Below are 17,802 nucleotides of genomic sequence, written 5' to 3'. Positions count from 1 at the left end.
TAACTGTGGCTGTATGTAACAGTCATCTCCTTTTAAACACATGCAGAGCAAGCATTAATATTAGTCTGTAGTAGTATATTAATAACAAACATAAGTGCCCTAAAAATAATAGAAACAGATGTTTCAAAATCAAGCTCTCTAGAGAAAATTCTGGCATGTATCTCACAGAAGAAAATATGGAGTTCACCATAACATGTACAGTGTACTACAGGTTCTGTGTTTACAAAAAGATAGAGATGCTCATCTGCACCTCATCTGGGTTCACATGAGACCTAGACATGATCTGCTGCTCAGTGAGTCAGTAGTCCACATCTCAGCTAGTGTAAATAACTGTAGCTCCACAGAAGAGCTGGCCCAGTGACTTTAGCAAGCTTGGTTTAGGACCCCATTTTCAAAACATAGCTTCTGTTTGTGACATGTAATTTTGGCACCAAATCCAATGGGCACAATTTTTGCACACTAACACAAAGAAACAAAACAAGAAAACCTCTGGTCAAAAAACAGCACAGAATTTAGGTAAACTCTACTGTGCATGCACAAACCAAGCACAACTTGAATGCAAATGTACATGGTATAAATTTTACATATTATAGACGTGTAATAATGTGCAAAAACTGCACAGACGGGTGATTTTTTTTAACTCATCACACACACAGAGGTTGGGTGGAGGCACCTTTGAAGTTTGGTCCTTAAAATTCAATCATAAATGGCTTCACCAGCTAGTCTACCTACACCATAACTCTACAACCTAGCTAGCCCACACTCCATATGCCCTCAAAGGCATCCCAGTTTATTTATTTTTAACAAATGACATTAAACTGTGTATATTGGTCCCTTTGCATGTACTTAAATGTAACTATAGAAAAAATAAATGAAATGGTGGCAAAGGCATGGGCTTTGGAGCAGAGCCCAGAGCTGGAATGCAGAGCAGCTCCGGAGCAGTGGAGCTGCAGGTTTTTGCCTGGAGCTAGAGCAGAGCCAGCGCACAACTCCAAAGCCCTGTTAGGAATCCGATCTTATTTTGTTATTTCCCTATTTTATTTCCTTTATATACTGAAGTATGAAAAATACTGTAATAAAAGGCAAACTAGGAATCAAATTCTTCTTTTCCAACAAAGTTTTCTAGAAAAACTATCATTTGAATACTTATTAAGAAAAATCCTGTTGGAGAAACAAATTAACTCTTGCCCATTGTAAGAATGACAGAGACATACCTCATCTGATGATAATGCTAAGGAATGAGAGAAACCAGGGGGTTTCGGTTCTGCTCCTAAACCACTCAGATCAGCTGAGCTTGTGCTGCTGGGACTGAAGTCATCAGTGAATGTGAAATTCTGTAGACAAAAAGATGGGTCAAAGTCAACGTAAGATCTTATACACACATCTTGTAGGAGACTTGCTTTTTCCTTCCAGGCTTGCATAGTTCAGGAGTGATTTCAATATTTACTGAACCAATTATTATAAGGACGCCCAGTCTTTATTACTGTTAATGATTTGTGAAATAATATGTAATATGTCTATTACTGTGGTATTAGAGAGACCAACACAGCCACAAAAACAGTGCAAACAACATATTACTGTGGTATGTATTTAAGAGACATTTTTGCCAGGTTAGTGTCTTAGTAACAAAGATGTCTGAGAGCACTTTCCAGGCTTCCACTTAGAGATGACACTCCCTGCCCCTTTTGAGGCTGCCAACTTCACGGCTTCTCACGGCTGATCAATAGCATTTTCAGCCTTCCAGAATGCCTGCCCTCCACACATTTGGGACAAACACATCACATACAGTTACACCATGGGTAGGAGAGAGGGTGGATTATGAGGGAGAAATGAAAGTCACGATTGAAAAGACAAGAAAATCATCCTGTGAATCCATTTTGGATTGGACCCTAAATAAACTCTTTCAGAAATGAGAGGTGCTTCCCTCTTTGCCTAAACCTTTAGATAAGACAGAAGGTAAAGGAAACCTTCTGATGTTAGGCGCTGCTATTCACTGCAACAGTGACCACAAAATAGACATTTATTTTCCTTAAAACTGAAATGACAAATATTATACTGTATAGCAAGGATGAGCAAAATATTACTCCATGATTCATATGTTTTCCTAGAAATTCATAAAAATCACCATTGGGGAATACAACAATTGGCAACAGATCTGCATTAGAGTTTGGAAAACAGTTCAATTTCAAAACAACAAAAATTATGAAATTCCTGACACGCCTGAGGTTCAATAAAAAACAAACAGATCCAGGCTCCACATCCTTGGTGTTCAAATCCAGAGACAAACGTGCAATAATGTAAAAAGTGTAAGTCAGTGCAAAGAAACAAACAACAAAAATATTCACACGTTTTCCAACTAGCTCTTTTAAAAAATATGAAGAATATTAAGCCTTGACCTCCCCTTTTCTGCTGGAAGTCCCTCTGGAGAACTAGTGGGATAATGACATTACATGAAAGTTGGGTACACCCAACTACTCTTTATCCCTTTGAAAATACACCCCCCCCCACACACCCTGTGTCGCCTTTATGTGCCCTATCTTTGCTCAATCCACATCAGGTAATCTTGTCTTTCTCTCCGCATAATGGCAAGATTTTGTTTCCAGTCAGAGTTCTGCAATCTTGTAGATTCCTATGTAGGCCCTAAGGAATGGTAAATGCCCTTGAAAACTTTGAAAATTGCTACTGCATATGTGAAAAATGAATGTCACTTGGAGTCACACTCCTGAAAAGGAGGGTCAGAACCACTTCAGTTTCCTTTCTAGCCCAAGATAAATAGTGACATGCACAGGCTCTAACAAGGTATATTCTGCTAGAGAAATATTTCCCACAGATGAAAACAGATTAAACAACACAGGAAAGTTATGTACAATACATTTTAGGGCTATCATGCTGAAAGCTTTCATGCACATAGAAAGGAATCATAGAAATATTTTAACTAATTCATGTTTTTAACTTCAAATATTTTCAGAAATGGAATTAAATCTGATATCCAACATGTGCAAAAGGCAGATTTGTTATTGTGGAAAAAAGGCAGATAACTAACAGTGAAGTTCAAAAGTGATCTCTTCCACCAACAGAAGCTGGTCCTAAAGAAGTTATTACCTCACCCACCTTGTCTTTCTAATATCCTGGGACCGACAGGGCTACAACAACACTGCAAACAGTGTACATTATTGACATTTTTTAGTTTGCAAACATCTCACTTTGAGAGGTTAGACGGAGATATTCTCTCCCCTCGACAATCAGTCCTGAAAAATCCACTAAAATATCTGTAATTTAATAAACAAATCTAGCATTTGTTCTGTGGATAAAAATGCTATTTTCCACTGGTGGCAATTGGTATGTTGCAGCATATCATACCTATCTTATTAATAACACACATCAAAAGAGAGACGGAATAAAAAGGAATACACAATCTGGAATGGTAGTATTAAAAATTATGTGTTTTTACTGTACAATGAACACCATGCATTGTTTATTGCAGTATTACCACATTGGCTCTTTATTCTCCGGAAGCATTGAGCTTCCCACATACTGGGAATATCGTAGCTTTTGTTTTCTACCTTGGACCCTTTTTTAGCTGGACTTAGATTTTCAGAGGACGGTTCAGTTGAGCTGCTAGATGAAGGCAGGTTGCTGGAAGAATTGGATCCCCTGCCACTCCCTCCATACCATGTGAATGGTATGCTATAGGGGAGAGAGGAGGATCGCTCTGACATAGATGCATTGCTTGCTGAGCTCTCCAGCATCTCTCGAGTGGTCCTGTTTAAGAGAAAGGAGCCGGGATCTGTGTGACAGTATAAAACTCAATAAACAAATTAATAATTATTTAAAATAACATAATTACAAAAAGAGTAATTACTTCTAAAAACATGGTTGAACACTAAAATAACTTGCAGGTATTGGCATTCTGAAAACATACTATTAGATAAAGGGAGAAAAAGACGGTTACTCACCTTTGTAACTGTTGTTCTTCGAGATGTGTTGCTCACATCCATTCCAGTTAGGTGTGCGCGCCGCGCGTGCACGTTCGTCGGAAACTTTTTACCCTAGCAACTCCAGTGGGCCGGCAGGTCGCCCCCTGGAGTGGCGCCGCCATGGCGCCCAATATATATCCCTGCCGGCCCGCCCGCTCCTCAGTTCCTTCTTGCCGGCGACTCCGACAGTGGGGAAGGAGGGCGGGTGTGGAATGGATGTGAGCAACACATCTCGAAGAACAACAGTTACAAAGGTGAGTAACCGTCTTTTCTTCTTCGAGTGATTGCTCACATCCATTCCAGTTAGGTGACTCCCAAGCCATACCTAGGCGGTGGGGTCGGAGTGAGAAGTCGCGGCATGGAGCACTGCAGTTCCGAAGGCCGCATCCTCTCTCGACTGCTGGACCAGGGCGTAGTGGGAAGCAAAGGTGTGGACCGATGACCAGGTCGCTGCCCGACAGATTTCCTGGATGGGCACACGGGCCAGGAAAGCCAGCGACGACGCCTGCGCCCTGGTAGAATGCGCAGTCACACGGCCCGTAGGGACATGGGCCAAGTCATAACAGGTCCTGATACAGGACGTAACCCACGAGGATAACCTCTGGGAGGAGATAGGAAGCCCTTTCATATGGTCCGCTACCGCCACGAAAAGCTGGGGGGATTTGCGGAAGGGTTTGGTCCTCTCTATGTAGAACGCGAGAGCTCTACGGACATCCAGCGAGTGGAGCTGCTGCTCCCTGCCTGAGGAGTGAGGTTTTGGGAAAAAAACCGGGAGGAAAATCTCTTGGTTGACGTGGAAGGCTGAGACCACCTTGGGTAGAAAGGCAGGGTGTGGTCTAAGCTGCACCTTGTCTTTGTGGAAGACCGTGTATGGGGGGTCCACCACAAGGGCTCGGAGTTCCGACACCCGTCTAGCTGAGGTGATAGCTACTAGAAAGGCAGCCTTCCAAGAGAGGTAAAGCAGGGAGCAAGTAGCTAACGGCTCAAAGGGGGGCCCCATGAGCCGGGACAACACCAGGTTAAGATCCCAGGTTGGAGCAGGGGGACGGACGTTAGGGAATAACCGTTCCAGCCCCTTAAGGAATCTCGACACCGTCGGGTGAGAAAAAACGGAGCGACCGTCCGCACCCGGGTGAAAGGTGGAGATAGCTGCCAGATGGACTCGCAACGACGATAAGGCCAGACCATGTTCTTTGAGGGACCAAACATAATCTAAGATTTCGGATACCGAAACTTCCATAGGGCGGAGATTTCTCTCTACACACCAACAGGAGAAGCGTTTCCATTTTGCCGAATATGTGGCTCTTGTGGATGGTTTCCTGCTGCTCAAGAGCACCTCTCTCACAGGCGTGGAGCAGCGCAGCTCGGAACCAGTTAGCCACACAGGAGCCACGCCGCTAGGTGCAGCGACTGCAGGTCTGGGTGACAGAGGGACCCGTGGTCCTGGGTAATCAGGTCCGGATGAAGGGGCAGGGGAACTGGGTCGGCTACGGCCAAGTCTAGCAGCATGGTGTACCAGTGCTGTCTGGGCCATGCCGGGGCCACCATGATCACACGAGCCCTGTCTCTGCGCACCTTCAGGAGGACCTTGTGAACCAGAGGGAACGGAGGAAACGCATAGTACAGGTGGGTCGACCACTGGATGAGGAAGGCATCCGCTATCGACCCCGGCTCCCTGCCCTGAAAGGAGCAGAACGCTTGGCACTTCCTGTTCCCCTTGGACGCAAAGAGGTCCACCCGGGGATAACCCCACCTCCGGAAAATGGAGAGAGCGACGTCCGGTCGAAGGGACCACTCGTGTGACAGGAAGGATCTGCTCAATCGATCCGCCAGCGTGTTCCGTACTCCGGGAAGGAAGGAAGCCTTGAGGTGAATGGAGTGGGCTACGCAAAAGTCCCAGAGTCGTATCGCCTCGAGGCACAGGGAGGAGGACCTGGTGCCGCCCTGCTTGTTGATATAATACATGGTCGTCGTGTTGTCCATGAACACGGCTACACAACGACCCTGAAGCTGATGACAAAACGTTTGGCAAGCAAGGCGGACCGCTCTCAACTCCCTCATGTTGATATGTAGCCCCACCTCCTCCTGGGACCATAGGCCCTGCGTCCGCAGGGTCCCTAGGTGGGCCCCCCAGCCTAGATCTGAGGCATCCGTTGTCAGGGATACCGAGGGCTGAGACGGGTGAAAGGGAAGACCCGCACACAATACGGACTGGTCCCCCCACCAGCCGAGGGAATCTAAGACCTTCTGGGGGACTGTGATTAACATGTCTAGCGGTTGCCTTGGTCTGTAATGACTGATAAGCCACAGCTGGAGAGGCCTCATGCGGAGCCAAGCGTAGTCGGTCACAAAGGTGCACGCCGCCATGTGGCCTAACAGGGTTAGACATGTCCTCACTGACGTCAACGGGGCTGACCGCAAGCGTTGAACGATCGCCGCCATGGTCTGGAACCGCTGCCGAGGCAGCGAGGCCCTGCCCACAGTGGCGTCCAGGACGGCCCCGATAAATTCCACCTTCTGAGTGGGCCTCAGGGTGGACTTGTCTGTGTTTATCAAGAGGCCCAGACTCGCAAACATGCCGGTGATCACGCGGACATGGCTGTACACCTGCTGTTCCGACGTGCCCCGAATCAACCAGTCGTCCAGATAAGGGAACACGTGGACACGGTTGCGCCGAAGATGCGCCACGACAACTGCCATGCATTTTGTAAACACCCTCGGGGCCGTGGACAGGCCAAACGGGAGGACCGCAAATTGATAATGACGAGCCCCCACAACGAAGCGGAGGAAGCGTCTGTGGCGTGGCCAAATGGCAACGTGGAAATACGCGTCCTGCATGTCGAGGGCGGCGTACCAGTCTCCCGGATCCAGGGATGGAATGATGGTCCCCAGGGATACCATGCGGAACTTCAACTTCACGAGGTATTTGTTGAGTTCTCGCAGGTCGAGGATAGGCCTGAGGCCCCCCTTGGCCTTGGGGATCAGAAAATAGCGGGAATAAAACCCCTTGCCTTTCTCGTTTTCGGGAACCGCCTCTATAGCTCCTTTGCTGAGGAGCGTCTGCACCTCCTGCCGAAGGAATTGCTCGTGAGAGGGGTCCCTGAAGAGGGACGAGGAAGGAGGGCGGGAAGGAGGGAACGAAACAAACTGCAGGCGGTACCCCGTCTGCACCACGCTCAAGACCCAGCGGTCCGATGTTATTTGGGACCACGCCGGGAGGAAAAACGAAAGGCGGTTGGAAAACGGAGGGGAAGGATCCGTAGGGGAAACTGTTACTGCGCCCTCGAGCGCACCTTCAAAATGAAGGCTTAGGACCAGGCGGGGGTTTTGAGGAGCCTTGGTTCTGCCCCCCTTGGTTCCCCGACTGCCTGCGCCTCCCGTTCCTGCCGCGGCGCCTGTAAGGGTCCTGCCGCTGGCGGAACTGGGAAAACGGCCGACGGTGCTGCTGTTGTTGCGGCCTAAAGGGTCTACGCTGTGTCACGGGGGTGTGCATCCCGAGGGACCGCGCAATGACCCGGTTGTCCTTTAAACTCTTAAGTCTGGGGTCTGTCTTATCGGAAAACAGGCCCTGGCCTTCGAAAGGAAGGTCCTGTATCGTGTGCTGGAGCTCTGGCGGAAGGCCGGAAACCTGCAGCCAGGAGATGCGACGCATCGTAACTCCTGACGCGAGGGTACGGGCAGCCGAGTCCGCAGCGTCCAAGGAGGCTTGCAAGGCCGTGCGCGCGACCTTCTTGCCTTCGTCCAAGATGGCCGTGAACTCTTGGCGAGCATCCTGTGGCAGCAGCTCCTTAAATTTGTCCACTGCCACCCAGGAGTTAAAGGCGTATCTGCTCAGCAGGGCCTGTTGGTTAGAGACCCTGAGCTGCAGCGCCCCAGCTGAATACACCTTACGGCCAAGGAGGTCCATCCGCCTGGCTTCTCTGGATTTGGGGGCCGGAGCCTCCTGGCCGTGACGCTCCCTATCGTTCACCGATTGCACTACCAGTGAACCGGGAGTCGGGTGAACATGTAAATATTCGTACCCCTTAGAAGGGGCCATGTACTTCCTCTCGACTCCTTTCGCTGTCGGAGGGATGGAGGCCGGGGACTGCCAGATAGTATTGGCATTGGCCTGAATGGTCCGTATAAACGGCAGGGCGACCCTGGTGGGAGCATCGGAAGAGAGGATGGTGACAATTGGGTCCTCTATCTCCGAGACCTCCTCTGCCTGCAGACTCAGGTTTTGAGCCAATCGCCTGAGGAGGTCCTGGTGCGCCCTGAGATCCAGCGGGGGGGGACTGTTGGAGGAGGTACCCGCCACCGCCTCATCCGGGGAGGAGGATGATGAGACCCCAGGCACAATAGTGTCCAACTGAGGGTCTTCCTCAGCCCTCGCCTCTGTCTCCGGAGCCGCAGCGGAGTCCTGCTGTTTGGACCCTTCGTCCCCTTCCGGGGAGGGAGGGGGGCGAGACAAAGAGGCTTCAGGGGCCCTACGCTCCGCAGTCGCCGGCCTAGCAGGGAGCTGCTGGGGGCCCTGGGCCTGATGGTACGCCCAGGGTGTCCAGAATCCCCACTGTGGGGGGCCTTGGTCCTGCAGCGGCGGATCAGCAAACAGCGCCGCCTGCCGGTCGGTGCCCAGCGCATAGCCGCTGTCCGTCTGGGAGGACACGGACGGCTGCCTGGAGGGCCACGGCGGGGCTGACCCTGGATGGTACGGGTCTGCGCGGGCCGGCACGGAGGATCGTCTCGGTGCCGGGGACCGGTGCCGGGAGTCATAACGGTGCCGGGATCGGGACCGGGATCTGTCACGGTGCCGGGCGCTGCTTCGGGACCGGGATCTGTCACGGTGCCGGGCGCTGCTTCGGGACCGGGATCTGTCACGGTGCCGGGCGCTGCTTCGGGACCGGGATCTGTCACGGTGCCGGGCGCCGCTTCGGTGCCGGGACCTACTACCAGCTCGGTGCCGGGAGATCGACCGGGACCGGGACCTGCCACCAGCTCGGTGCCGGGAGGTCGACCGGGACCTGCCACCAGCTCGGTGCCGGGAGGTCGACCGGTGCGGCGAGTAGCGTCGGAATCTGGAGCGCCCAAGACGTCGGGGCCTGGATGGCGAACGACTGTCCGTGGGCGGTGCCGACATCATGGGCTTGCCTCTGGACGTGACCCGCACCGGAGGAACCGGGGGTGGCAGCCGAGTAGGCTCCGTCAGGGCAATAAGGTCCCGAGCCGAGGCGAAGGTCTCCGGTGTGGATGGGACCATTATCTCAACCCCAGATCTCATGGGGGAGCTCGGCGGCACCGGACTCAACAGACCCGCCGGGCCCGGAGTCAACGGTGCTGACGGTGCCGGCGGCGCCGCGGCCGATGTCGAGGCCGGGCGTTCAAGCCGGGTCTGCCTGGCCGGAGTATTAGACTTCGACGGCCTAGGCTCTGATTCCGGTGCCGGAGAAGGTCGGTGCCGAGGAGTCTTCTCGGTGCCGGAGCGATCCGGTGCCGGTGCCGAAACCACGGTCTGCGAAGTCGACGGGTCAAGTGCCGCCTCCATTAGGAGAGTTCGGAGCCTCTGATCCCTCTCCTTTTTTGTCCTCGGCTTAAAAGCCTTACAGATGCGGCACTTGTCAGATCTGTGCGATTCCCCGAGGCACTTCAGGCACGCTTCGTGGGGATCGCTGGTAGGCATGGGCTTCTTGCAGGCCGCACACTGCTTGAAGCCTGGCGAAACAGGCATGAGCCTGGCGCCCGGTGCCGGGAAGGGCTAAGCCCCCCGGCCAGGAACTACTTAACAGCTATTTACTAAACTATCTACTTAACAATACTAATTAACAACTATCTATAGAACTAGAGATAAGCGATAAACAAGCGATAGAAACTAGGAGAGCTAGGGACGTGGAGGACAGCTATGCCGCGCTCCACAGTTCCAACGACCGACACGGCGGTAAGAAGGAACTGAGGAGCGGGCGGGCCGGCAGGGATATATATTGGGCGCCATGGCGGCGCCACTCCAGGGGGCGACCTGCCGGCCCACTGGAGTTGCTAGGGTAAAAAGTTTCCGACGAACGTGCACGCGCGGCGCGCACACCTAACTGGAATGGATGTGAGCAATCACTCGAAGAAGAAAGGCTAGTTTTTGAACTCAAGTTCTCTATAGGTAATATCACTATCCTGACATAAATTTTGAAGACTTTTCTATATTAAGTTTTGTTTAGGTAAGATTAATCAAATGATGAGCTTAGCTTTGCTAAAACAAAAATAGAATGAATGGAATGTCATCATCAAGGAAAAGCTAACAGTTATAAGAATAACAGGGTAAATTATTACCTATATTGTGTCCATTTGTTAGGTGCTTTATGGACAAGCTACAAAGTCTTGGCCCCTGGCCCAAAGATTTTACATTCTAGAATCACTGGGGCTGCCATGACCTAATTGAGGCCAGAATTTGACTCATGAGTTTGGCTATAATTTGAGATACCTTTTGAGCAGGATTTATGACAGCCTGTTTCAGAACTGAATGGTTCTCTTGCTTTAAAATGCATGTATTTAACTCTGCCCCCGGATCTCACAGCAAAAGTCTGTATTTAGTTGCACCAGCATAGGTGCTAGAACTTGGGGTGCAGCAGCACCCCCTGGCTTGAAGTGGTTTCCATCACAGAGAGGGTTTACAGTTTGGTTCAATAGCAATCAGCACTCCTACTATACAAATTGTTTCAGCACCCTTGGCCACCAATGTAAATCTGGCATAACTCCATTGGAATTAATGGAGTCCCCCTGAATTTTATACTGGTGTCAGAGCAGGATTTTAGCCCTCTGTCTTTCTTATGCTTTTTATCTGTATATGGTGGGTATATTCCTAAGGCTGGGACACTTCAAAAGGCTCTTCTTTCATGCATACACATTTTAGTTGGTTACCCTAACTTTAGAAAAATACAATCTAGATCAAGAGGGCTCACTAGGATTTCAGAGCAGGCACATGGAGCTAAGTATATTTTGTTGGGTGGAGACGTTTATTTGCTCTAATGAAATCTGGATGAAGTTATAATGATTGTACAAAACCTAGAGCCATATTTATTTTAAAAATTCAATTTCCAAATATCCCCATATATTAACATGCTGCAGTACTTTTAAGAAGGGGAAGTAATACTTATCACTTCAAGCCTTCAAACTGATTTACAACCATTTACCTACTTATTAATCCTCAGCAGCTCTGTGAAGTAGGAACTATTGTAGGACTGATAAATGAAATTGTTTTCAATTGTTCACTTTATTAATGTAACTTCTGTTCACCATTCACTACACTTGCCTATACTGTAACTTCTGTTCCATATTGTAATTCAAACCCCATTTTAAAACACTCACTCCATTTTGTAAAAGCTTCCTCCAACCTTCATTTTTGCAAACCCTGCTGTAATCTTATTAGTTTAGTTGTGTGAATGAGGTATGTATGAATGATGGAATCAACCTCCAGCCCCAGCCTGTCCTGATGAGATAAAGTTCAAATACCAACGGCTGAAGACCTAGACAACAGCCCTAAACAAAGTAAGAAGCATCCACCCTAAAAAGAAAAGGACAACAGAACAACAGAAGGAAGATCAAAGCCAGGTCCAAGGCTGAAAGTCACGCCTGCAATTGATGGGTGATCAATCTAAACCCAGAGGCAGCGTGATACAGCAAGACCTATAGACTTTGAATCCAAACTAAAAGTCTATAAAAAAGAAGGGTGAGATGAGAGACTCTGGGTAACATTCTGCTGCCAACAGGGAAGAACATCGGTGCCTGCCCAACAGAGATCCAGCTCAGCCTTGTGCCCAGCTTTCCTGGCCAGTTAGCTGCCACAAGCTACGAACCCAAGCTGCAAAATCAAGCCATGAACTTAAGCTATCTTCAGGACTGGTAACTATGCAGCAGCTGCAGAACACCTGATGAATGTAGGGGTGTGTGTGTGTGAATGTGTGTATGTGTGTGTGTGTATAGGTATTAGGTATAATGTGAATGTGTGTGTGTGTGTGTGTGTATAGGTAATAGGTATAATGTGAATGTGTGTGTGTGTGTGTGTGTGTATAGGTTATAGGTATAATGTGTGTGTATAAGAATTAAGATATTAGTTATTAGTCATAAATTGTTATCATAATAAATGTGGCATCTTTGCCTTGCCCCCTTTAATAAGATCCTGCTGATTTTTACTGGTCTAATATAATTGGTATAACATTTTGGTGGAGAATAGCAAAAGAGGGATTATTGGTATTTTTGCCTCACTTATTGTAAACCAATCTGTGTGCACACAACCAGCTCTACAGAGCACGGTTCTATTCTTGGTTAACCAAAACCTGCTGGCCTCCGTGTAGGTAGCAGAAAAACATAAAATTGTTAACAAAACCTGGTGGCCTCTGCGTAGGTAGCAGAAAAACATAAAATTGTCAACAAAACCTGCTGGCCTCCGCATAGGTAGCAGAAAACATAAAATTGTTAACTAAATCTGCTGGCCTCCGAAGAGGTAGCAGAAACAAAGAAAGAAAGAGAAAAATCAGGGGCAGCAAGAGGGTCCCAGGGGCCAGCAGTGCTGCTTGCTGAACAAAATTAAAAAATGTTTAAGAAAAGGCAAGGGAAAACAGTCTCAGAGGGAGGAATGGAGTCAAAAGTAGCTTCTACCTCACCTTTTATTAAAGAGATAATGCCTTCTAAACAAATCCTGCAGAGATATGGGCACAGTCCTTAGACTGAACAAGCCCTTGCAGATATCTGCACCATTTCGGATCTAGAGCATAGGTTGGCCCAATATATCCTCAGTAAACCCCCAAATGCAACAAAAAGAGACGCTGCAGGGATCTGCCTGCTGTGGGAGGCTTGTAATAACAGCAACCTCCACCTAACAGCCTGTAAAAATGAAAAACTGCACCAAGATTTACAACCTCCTGCTGCAAAAGCAGAGAAATAAAAATGTATGTCGTACTCAAACCTAGTTAGATGCCCTTAAGGTTGAGTACAGAGAGTTAAAACAGCACTCTCACATCTTACAGCAGCAGTAATGTCAGAAAAAGAAACATTTGAGACCTCAGAAGGGGCAAATTTTTGGGACCTCTCTGGAGAGTGGAAAGGGGAATATTTGGGTAGATTCCTCCTCCCAGGGCCAAAATGCCATTGCAAAAGTAACAACAGTGCCTGCTTCTGCCTCAAACCTCCAGGCCATGGCAAAGTGGCTGGGGATTTTAAAATAAAAAATTTAAACTCAAAGAAATGCACCACTTAATTAGCATTTGTGCAGCCCCAAGTACCAAACACACTGTGGCAAAGACTGAGCAGGGTCTGCCATGTGGGAGCACTGTGCTAATTTGTTTCTAAGCTTCTATTTTTCAGGCTCTGAACCAGAACATCAGGAGAGCTGGTACCAGCTGAAGAGTTATAAAATACCATGGTTATAGTGTTGCGACAAAGTCTGTGTTCAGTGTTCTGTGTTGCAAGTTCTGTGTCTGTCTCTAGTGGTGTGTGTTCAGTGTTCTGTGTTGCATGTTCTGTGTCTGTCTCTAGTGGTGTCCTGTGCTAGCATTGGGTCCAGAAAAAAAAGAAGAAATACTACACTAGACAGGACAAATGTCTTTTCCTCTCTCTACTTTCCCCCCAGTCCATCCAACTTAGCAATCACCACTTGTGTCCAAAAAACTTTGGTCCCCAGTGCATCAGGTTTATTTTTTGTTAGGTTATCTAATAGTCATTTTGTTGTTAATTTTTGTTATTGATACATTTGTATTGTTAGTTACATTTACTTATATTGTTAATTCCACACTTTCCTCTATGCACTCTGGTTCTACTCCCCCAAGCCCTAAAGGGTAGTTCTTGGGCCCTCATAACTTGTAAATCCTTGGCCCATAATTGTAGGGTCCCATCTTTCAGGTCCCCAGAAACCTCTTAAAAACAACTGTTAAAAATAGGGGATTCTGCAACATTTTAGCAACAAAATGTTAGTTTAAGTCCAAATCAGCTTAACCTTGCATAACAACTGTGGTCCTCCTACAAAATCTTATTTGTTGTGTGTGCTTAAGGAGGTCCTAACTTCAGTAACTTTTATTATTTGATGGCTATTGCTGCATCAAACGTGGTCCTCATTTTATTTGTCAATGTACCCAATGATTGTAATGGTTTTATTGTATTCCCAATTATTGTAACTATAATCGTTTTCATTTATGTGTAGGTTATATCTGGTGTTTAGTCAATTGTAATAGGTTTAGTTATATTCACCTAGTTATAATTATTTGGTTTGTTTGCAACAGATCACCTTGCCCTACAATGAAAAACAACTACTGTAATGGTCATAACTCAAGGGGCAAAGTGTTGTAGAAGCAGCCCACCTGGTCAGCAGTTCAAAATATAAGTTTTCATCCCCTCATTGTCCTATTAGTAATCCTAACTGTTATGTTGGTTCTGCCTTGAAACAATTACATAAAGTGTGACCCATTCAATGCCCCTGGATTGAAGGGTCAAAAGGGGGACAATGTAGGACTGATAAATGAAATTATTTTCAATTGTTCACTTTATTAATGTAACTTCTGTTCACCATTCACTACACTTGCCTATACTGTAACTTCTGTTCCATATTGTAATTCAAACCCCATTTTAAAACACTCACTCCATTTTGTAAAAGCTTCCTCCAACCTTCATTTTTGCAAACCCTGCTGTAATCTTATTAGTTTAGTTTAGATGTGTGAATGAGGTATGTATGAACGATGGAATCAACCTCCAGCCCCAGCCTGTCCTGATGAGATAAAGTTCAAATACCAACGGCTGAAGACCTAGACAACAGCCCTAAACAAAGAAAGAAGCATCCACCCTAAAAAGAAAAGGACAACAGAACAACAGAAGGAAGATCAAAGCCAGGTCCAAGGCTGAAAGTCACGCCTGCAATTGATGGGTGATCAATCTAAACCCAGAGGCAGCGTGACACAGCAAGACCTACAGACTTTGAATCCAAACTAAAAGTCTATAAAAAAGAAGGGTGAGATGAGAGACTCTGGGTAACATTCTGCTGCCAACAGGGAAGAACATCGGTGCCTGCCCAACAGAGATCCAGCTCAGCCTTGTGCCCAGCTTTCCTGGCCAGTTGGCTGCCACAAGCTACGAACCCAAGCTGCAAAATCAAGCCATGAACTTAAGCTATCTTCAGGACTGGTAACTATGCAGCAGCTGCAGAACACCTGATGAATGTAGGTGTGTGTGTGTGAATGTGTGTATGTATAGGTATTAGGTATAATGTGAATATGTGTGTGTGTGTGTGTGTATAGGTAATAGGTATAATGTGTGTGTATAAGAATTAAGATATTAGTTATTAGTCATAAATTGTTATCATAATAAATGTGGCATCTTTGCCTTGTCCCCTTTAATAAGATCCTGCTGGTTTTTACTGGTCTAATATAATTGGTATAACAGTATTGCACCCATTTTGCAGATAGAGAAACTGAGGCAAAGAGAGGGTAAATGACCACCAAAGCAAGTTGGTGGCAGATAAGAACTGAACAGTGCCTAAGTGTTGTTTTTTCTGACCGTACCATATCTCTAAGTACAGGCCATTAATACTAACTGAACTCTATTGCCAGCCCAGAGAAATGCTGGACAAATGACCATGTACGTTTACAAAAACATGTAATGCAACTTCAGCTTGTAAAAAAAAGCAGCTTATTTAACTACAGTAAGCAGAAAATGATCAGCTGTTCTCTGGCTGGAGCAGACAAGCCTGATTGCTCTAGGCCAATGAGTAGCCATGTTTGGCCTAAGGTCCACCCATAGCGGCAGAGCAGGAATCCCCCTCCACAGTAAAGATGGCCATCCACATAGTGGAAGATCCATCAGCCTCACTCCTGCTCCTCCCTTAAGCTTACCCCAGCCCTTTTCTAAAATCTTGCTGTGCAGGGAAGAATAGAGGTGTTCTCTACATTGCTGGGCTTGATAACATGTAGGCTCATTCTGCTACATGGGCAGGAGAGCTCATGTTTCCCATCTGCATTGCAGAACTGAGGCAGTTCTGATTTATCTATGACCAGTGGTGGTAACAAAGGAGAGTACAATCAGTACAAATGCCAACAATGGCAAAATAGTGTATGAAGCATGTATCTGACAAAATGATTAATTCTATATCAATCAGTCGCTCTAATGGGAACAAAGCATTATAATAGGATGTTGTCATGGGATCGGTCACTTGTGTTCAAAGAGCTTCCTCATCTTTGGATTCTAGGGAAAGCATCTTTCCCTAGAATCCAAAGATCTTGAGAAGCAAATTCTTTAGTGTCAGAAGCAAAGGAAAGTATAAGCAGTCTTTAAAACGTTACACAGTGATAATAATGTTCCCATTTACAGAGGCATAATGAGAATTGTAAAAGCTCATGAATTTTGAAAGAGGTAATACCAATCTTTGCCTTCAACAACTGAATCCAAAAGCAGGCATATGCAGCAGTGAAAAATGAAAGGCTATTAGAAATGAATTATCAGGATTATATTTCACTATTCACTGATTCTCAGCCTGCTCTTGACTATTTCTCACAGGAAAGAAGAAATATTTTGTACAGTCAAATAGAAAACAATTCTACTCTAAGGGTTATTTCTCACAGGCAAGGCAAGATTCATTTTTTTCCCTTTGGTTTGTCATTCAAATGCTAAATATACTCACTAAAGACTCTAGATCTCTCACAGATACACATCACTGAACACAGTTTTCTTTTACAAATTTCTCTCTTTCCCCAGAGACATGCAGCAATATATAGCACAAGCTCTACGAAGCCTTAGAGAGACACACAATGAGTCAGGTCCTCAGATGGTGTAAACAGATGTAGCTCCACTGATTTCAATGGGGCTGCAGTGATTTACCCCCAGAATGAGACATGGCTAACTGCTCTCACTGACATCACCGGGAGTCGTGTGCACCAGTCTAGAACATTATATTCAGCACAACAATCCTCCTCTCAGATATAAGGTTAGAACTTTGGCTTAACGCTTGTAAAAAGTTTTAAACGTATCTGTAAGTTAGAATGTCAGAAGAGTTCCAAAAATCACTGTCCATGAGCCCAAGTCAAAATGATGTTTCTGCAGAGAATTCACAGTTGGATTAATTTATTTACTTTGATTGTTCATTTATAGTATTGTTTTTCTTTTGCATTTGTGTTCCTTTCTGTTAGTTTTAGATCAGTTTGTTTTTTTTATAGTTTTTAGAATGTATTATTCCACCTTTTTTGGCATTTAACAAAAAGACTCGCCCTTTCATGCCTGCAGCCATATGACCTAGGTCTGAGATCTGGCCAGAGCTCCTTAGTACTTGCACAGGAGATCTTCAAGGAAAGTTCACTATATGTCGTGTGGGAAAGAGGTGCGGTGTTGCCATTTCTGGGTTTTTGAGTTTGAATGAACAGAGGTGCTGAAGATGGTGTCTCATTAAGCAGTTAATTCTAATATGTAATTTTCCTATGTATCTTTAAATTATTATGAAGCTGTTCACTTTCTGAAATCAGCTGTTTTATAGGGCTGCTGCAAAATGTACTTAAGGTTTGCTGTCCTCCATCTCATCAGAGGCTGCTTTTCAGTGCTTGGTGAAACACTGTGTCAAGCTTTTAGGGTAAAGGGCCTCACATATATTTTATAGATTAGTCGATTAATCGCAGTTAACTCACCGGGATGAACTAAAAAAATATATTACAGTTTAAAAAATTAAATCACAATTAATCTCAGTTTTAATTCCACTGTTCAATAATAGAATACCAACTGAAATTTATTAAATATTTTTGGACATTTTTCTACATTTTTAAATACACTGCTACCCTGATATAATGCAACCCGATATAACATTAATTAGGATATAATGCGGTAAAGCAGTGCT

The 17,802-nt window shown here is 46.2% G+C and overlaps 1 protein-coding gene across 9 annotated transcripts in view; it reads right to left on the bottom strand.

The window, feature by feature from the left end:
* The window catches only part of PPP1R9A (protein phosphatase 1 regulatory subunit 9A), a 258,577-nt gene that overhangs the window by 10,779 nt on the left and 229,996 nt on the right, over positions 1–17,802 (bottom strand). For 6 of the 9 annotated variants that reach the window (XM_030550586.1, XM_030550585.1, XM_030550584.1 and 3 more), the window contains 2 exons: positions 3,564–3,762; positions 1,215–1,334 (listed from right to left, as the gene is read on the bottom strand). In XM_030550586.1, coding sequence (XP_030406446.1) covers positions 1,215–1,334; positions 3,564–3,762 — 319 coding nt within the window. The remainder of the gene's footprint in view (positions 1–1,214; positions 1,335–3,563; positions 3,763–17,802) is intronic. The other 3 variants (XM_030550590.1, XM_030550591.1, XM_030550592.1) reach the window with 1 other exon arrangement.

This window comes from Gopherus evgoodei, chromosome 2, assembly GCF_007399415.2.
Source record: "Gopherus evgoodei ecotype Sinaloan lineage chromosome 2, rGopEvg1_v1.p, whole genome shotgun sequence".
Classification (NCBI taxonomy): Eukaryota; Metazoa; Chordata; order Testudines; family Testudinidae; genus Gopherus; species Gopherus evgoodei.
The sequence above is the reverse complement of the archived record's forward strand: the minus strand, read 5'-3'. Positions and strand labels throughout refer to the sequence as shown.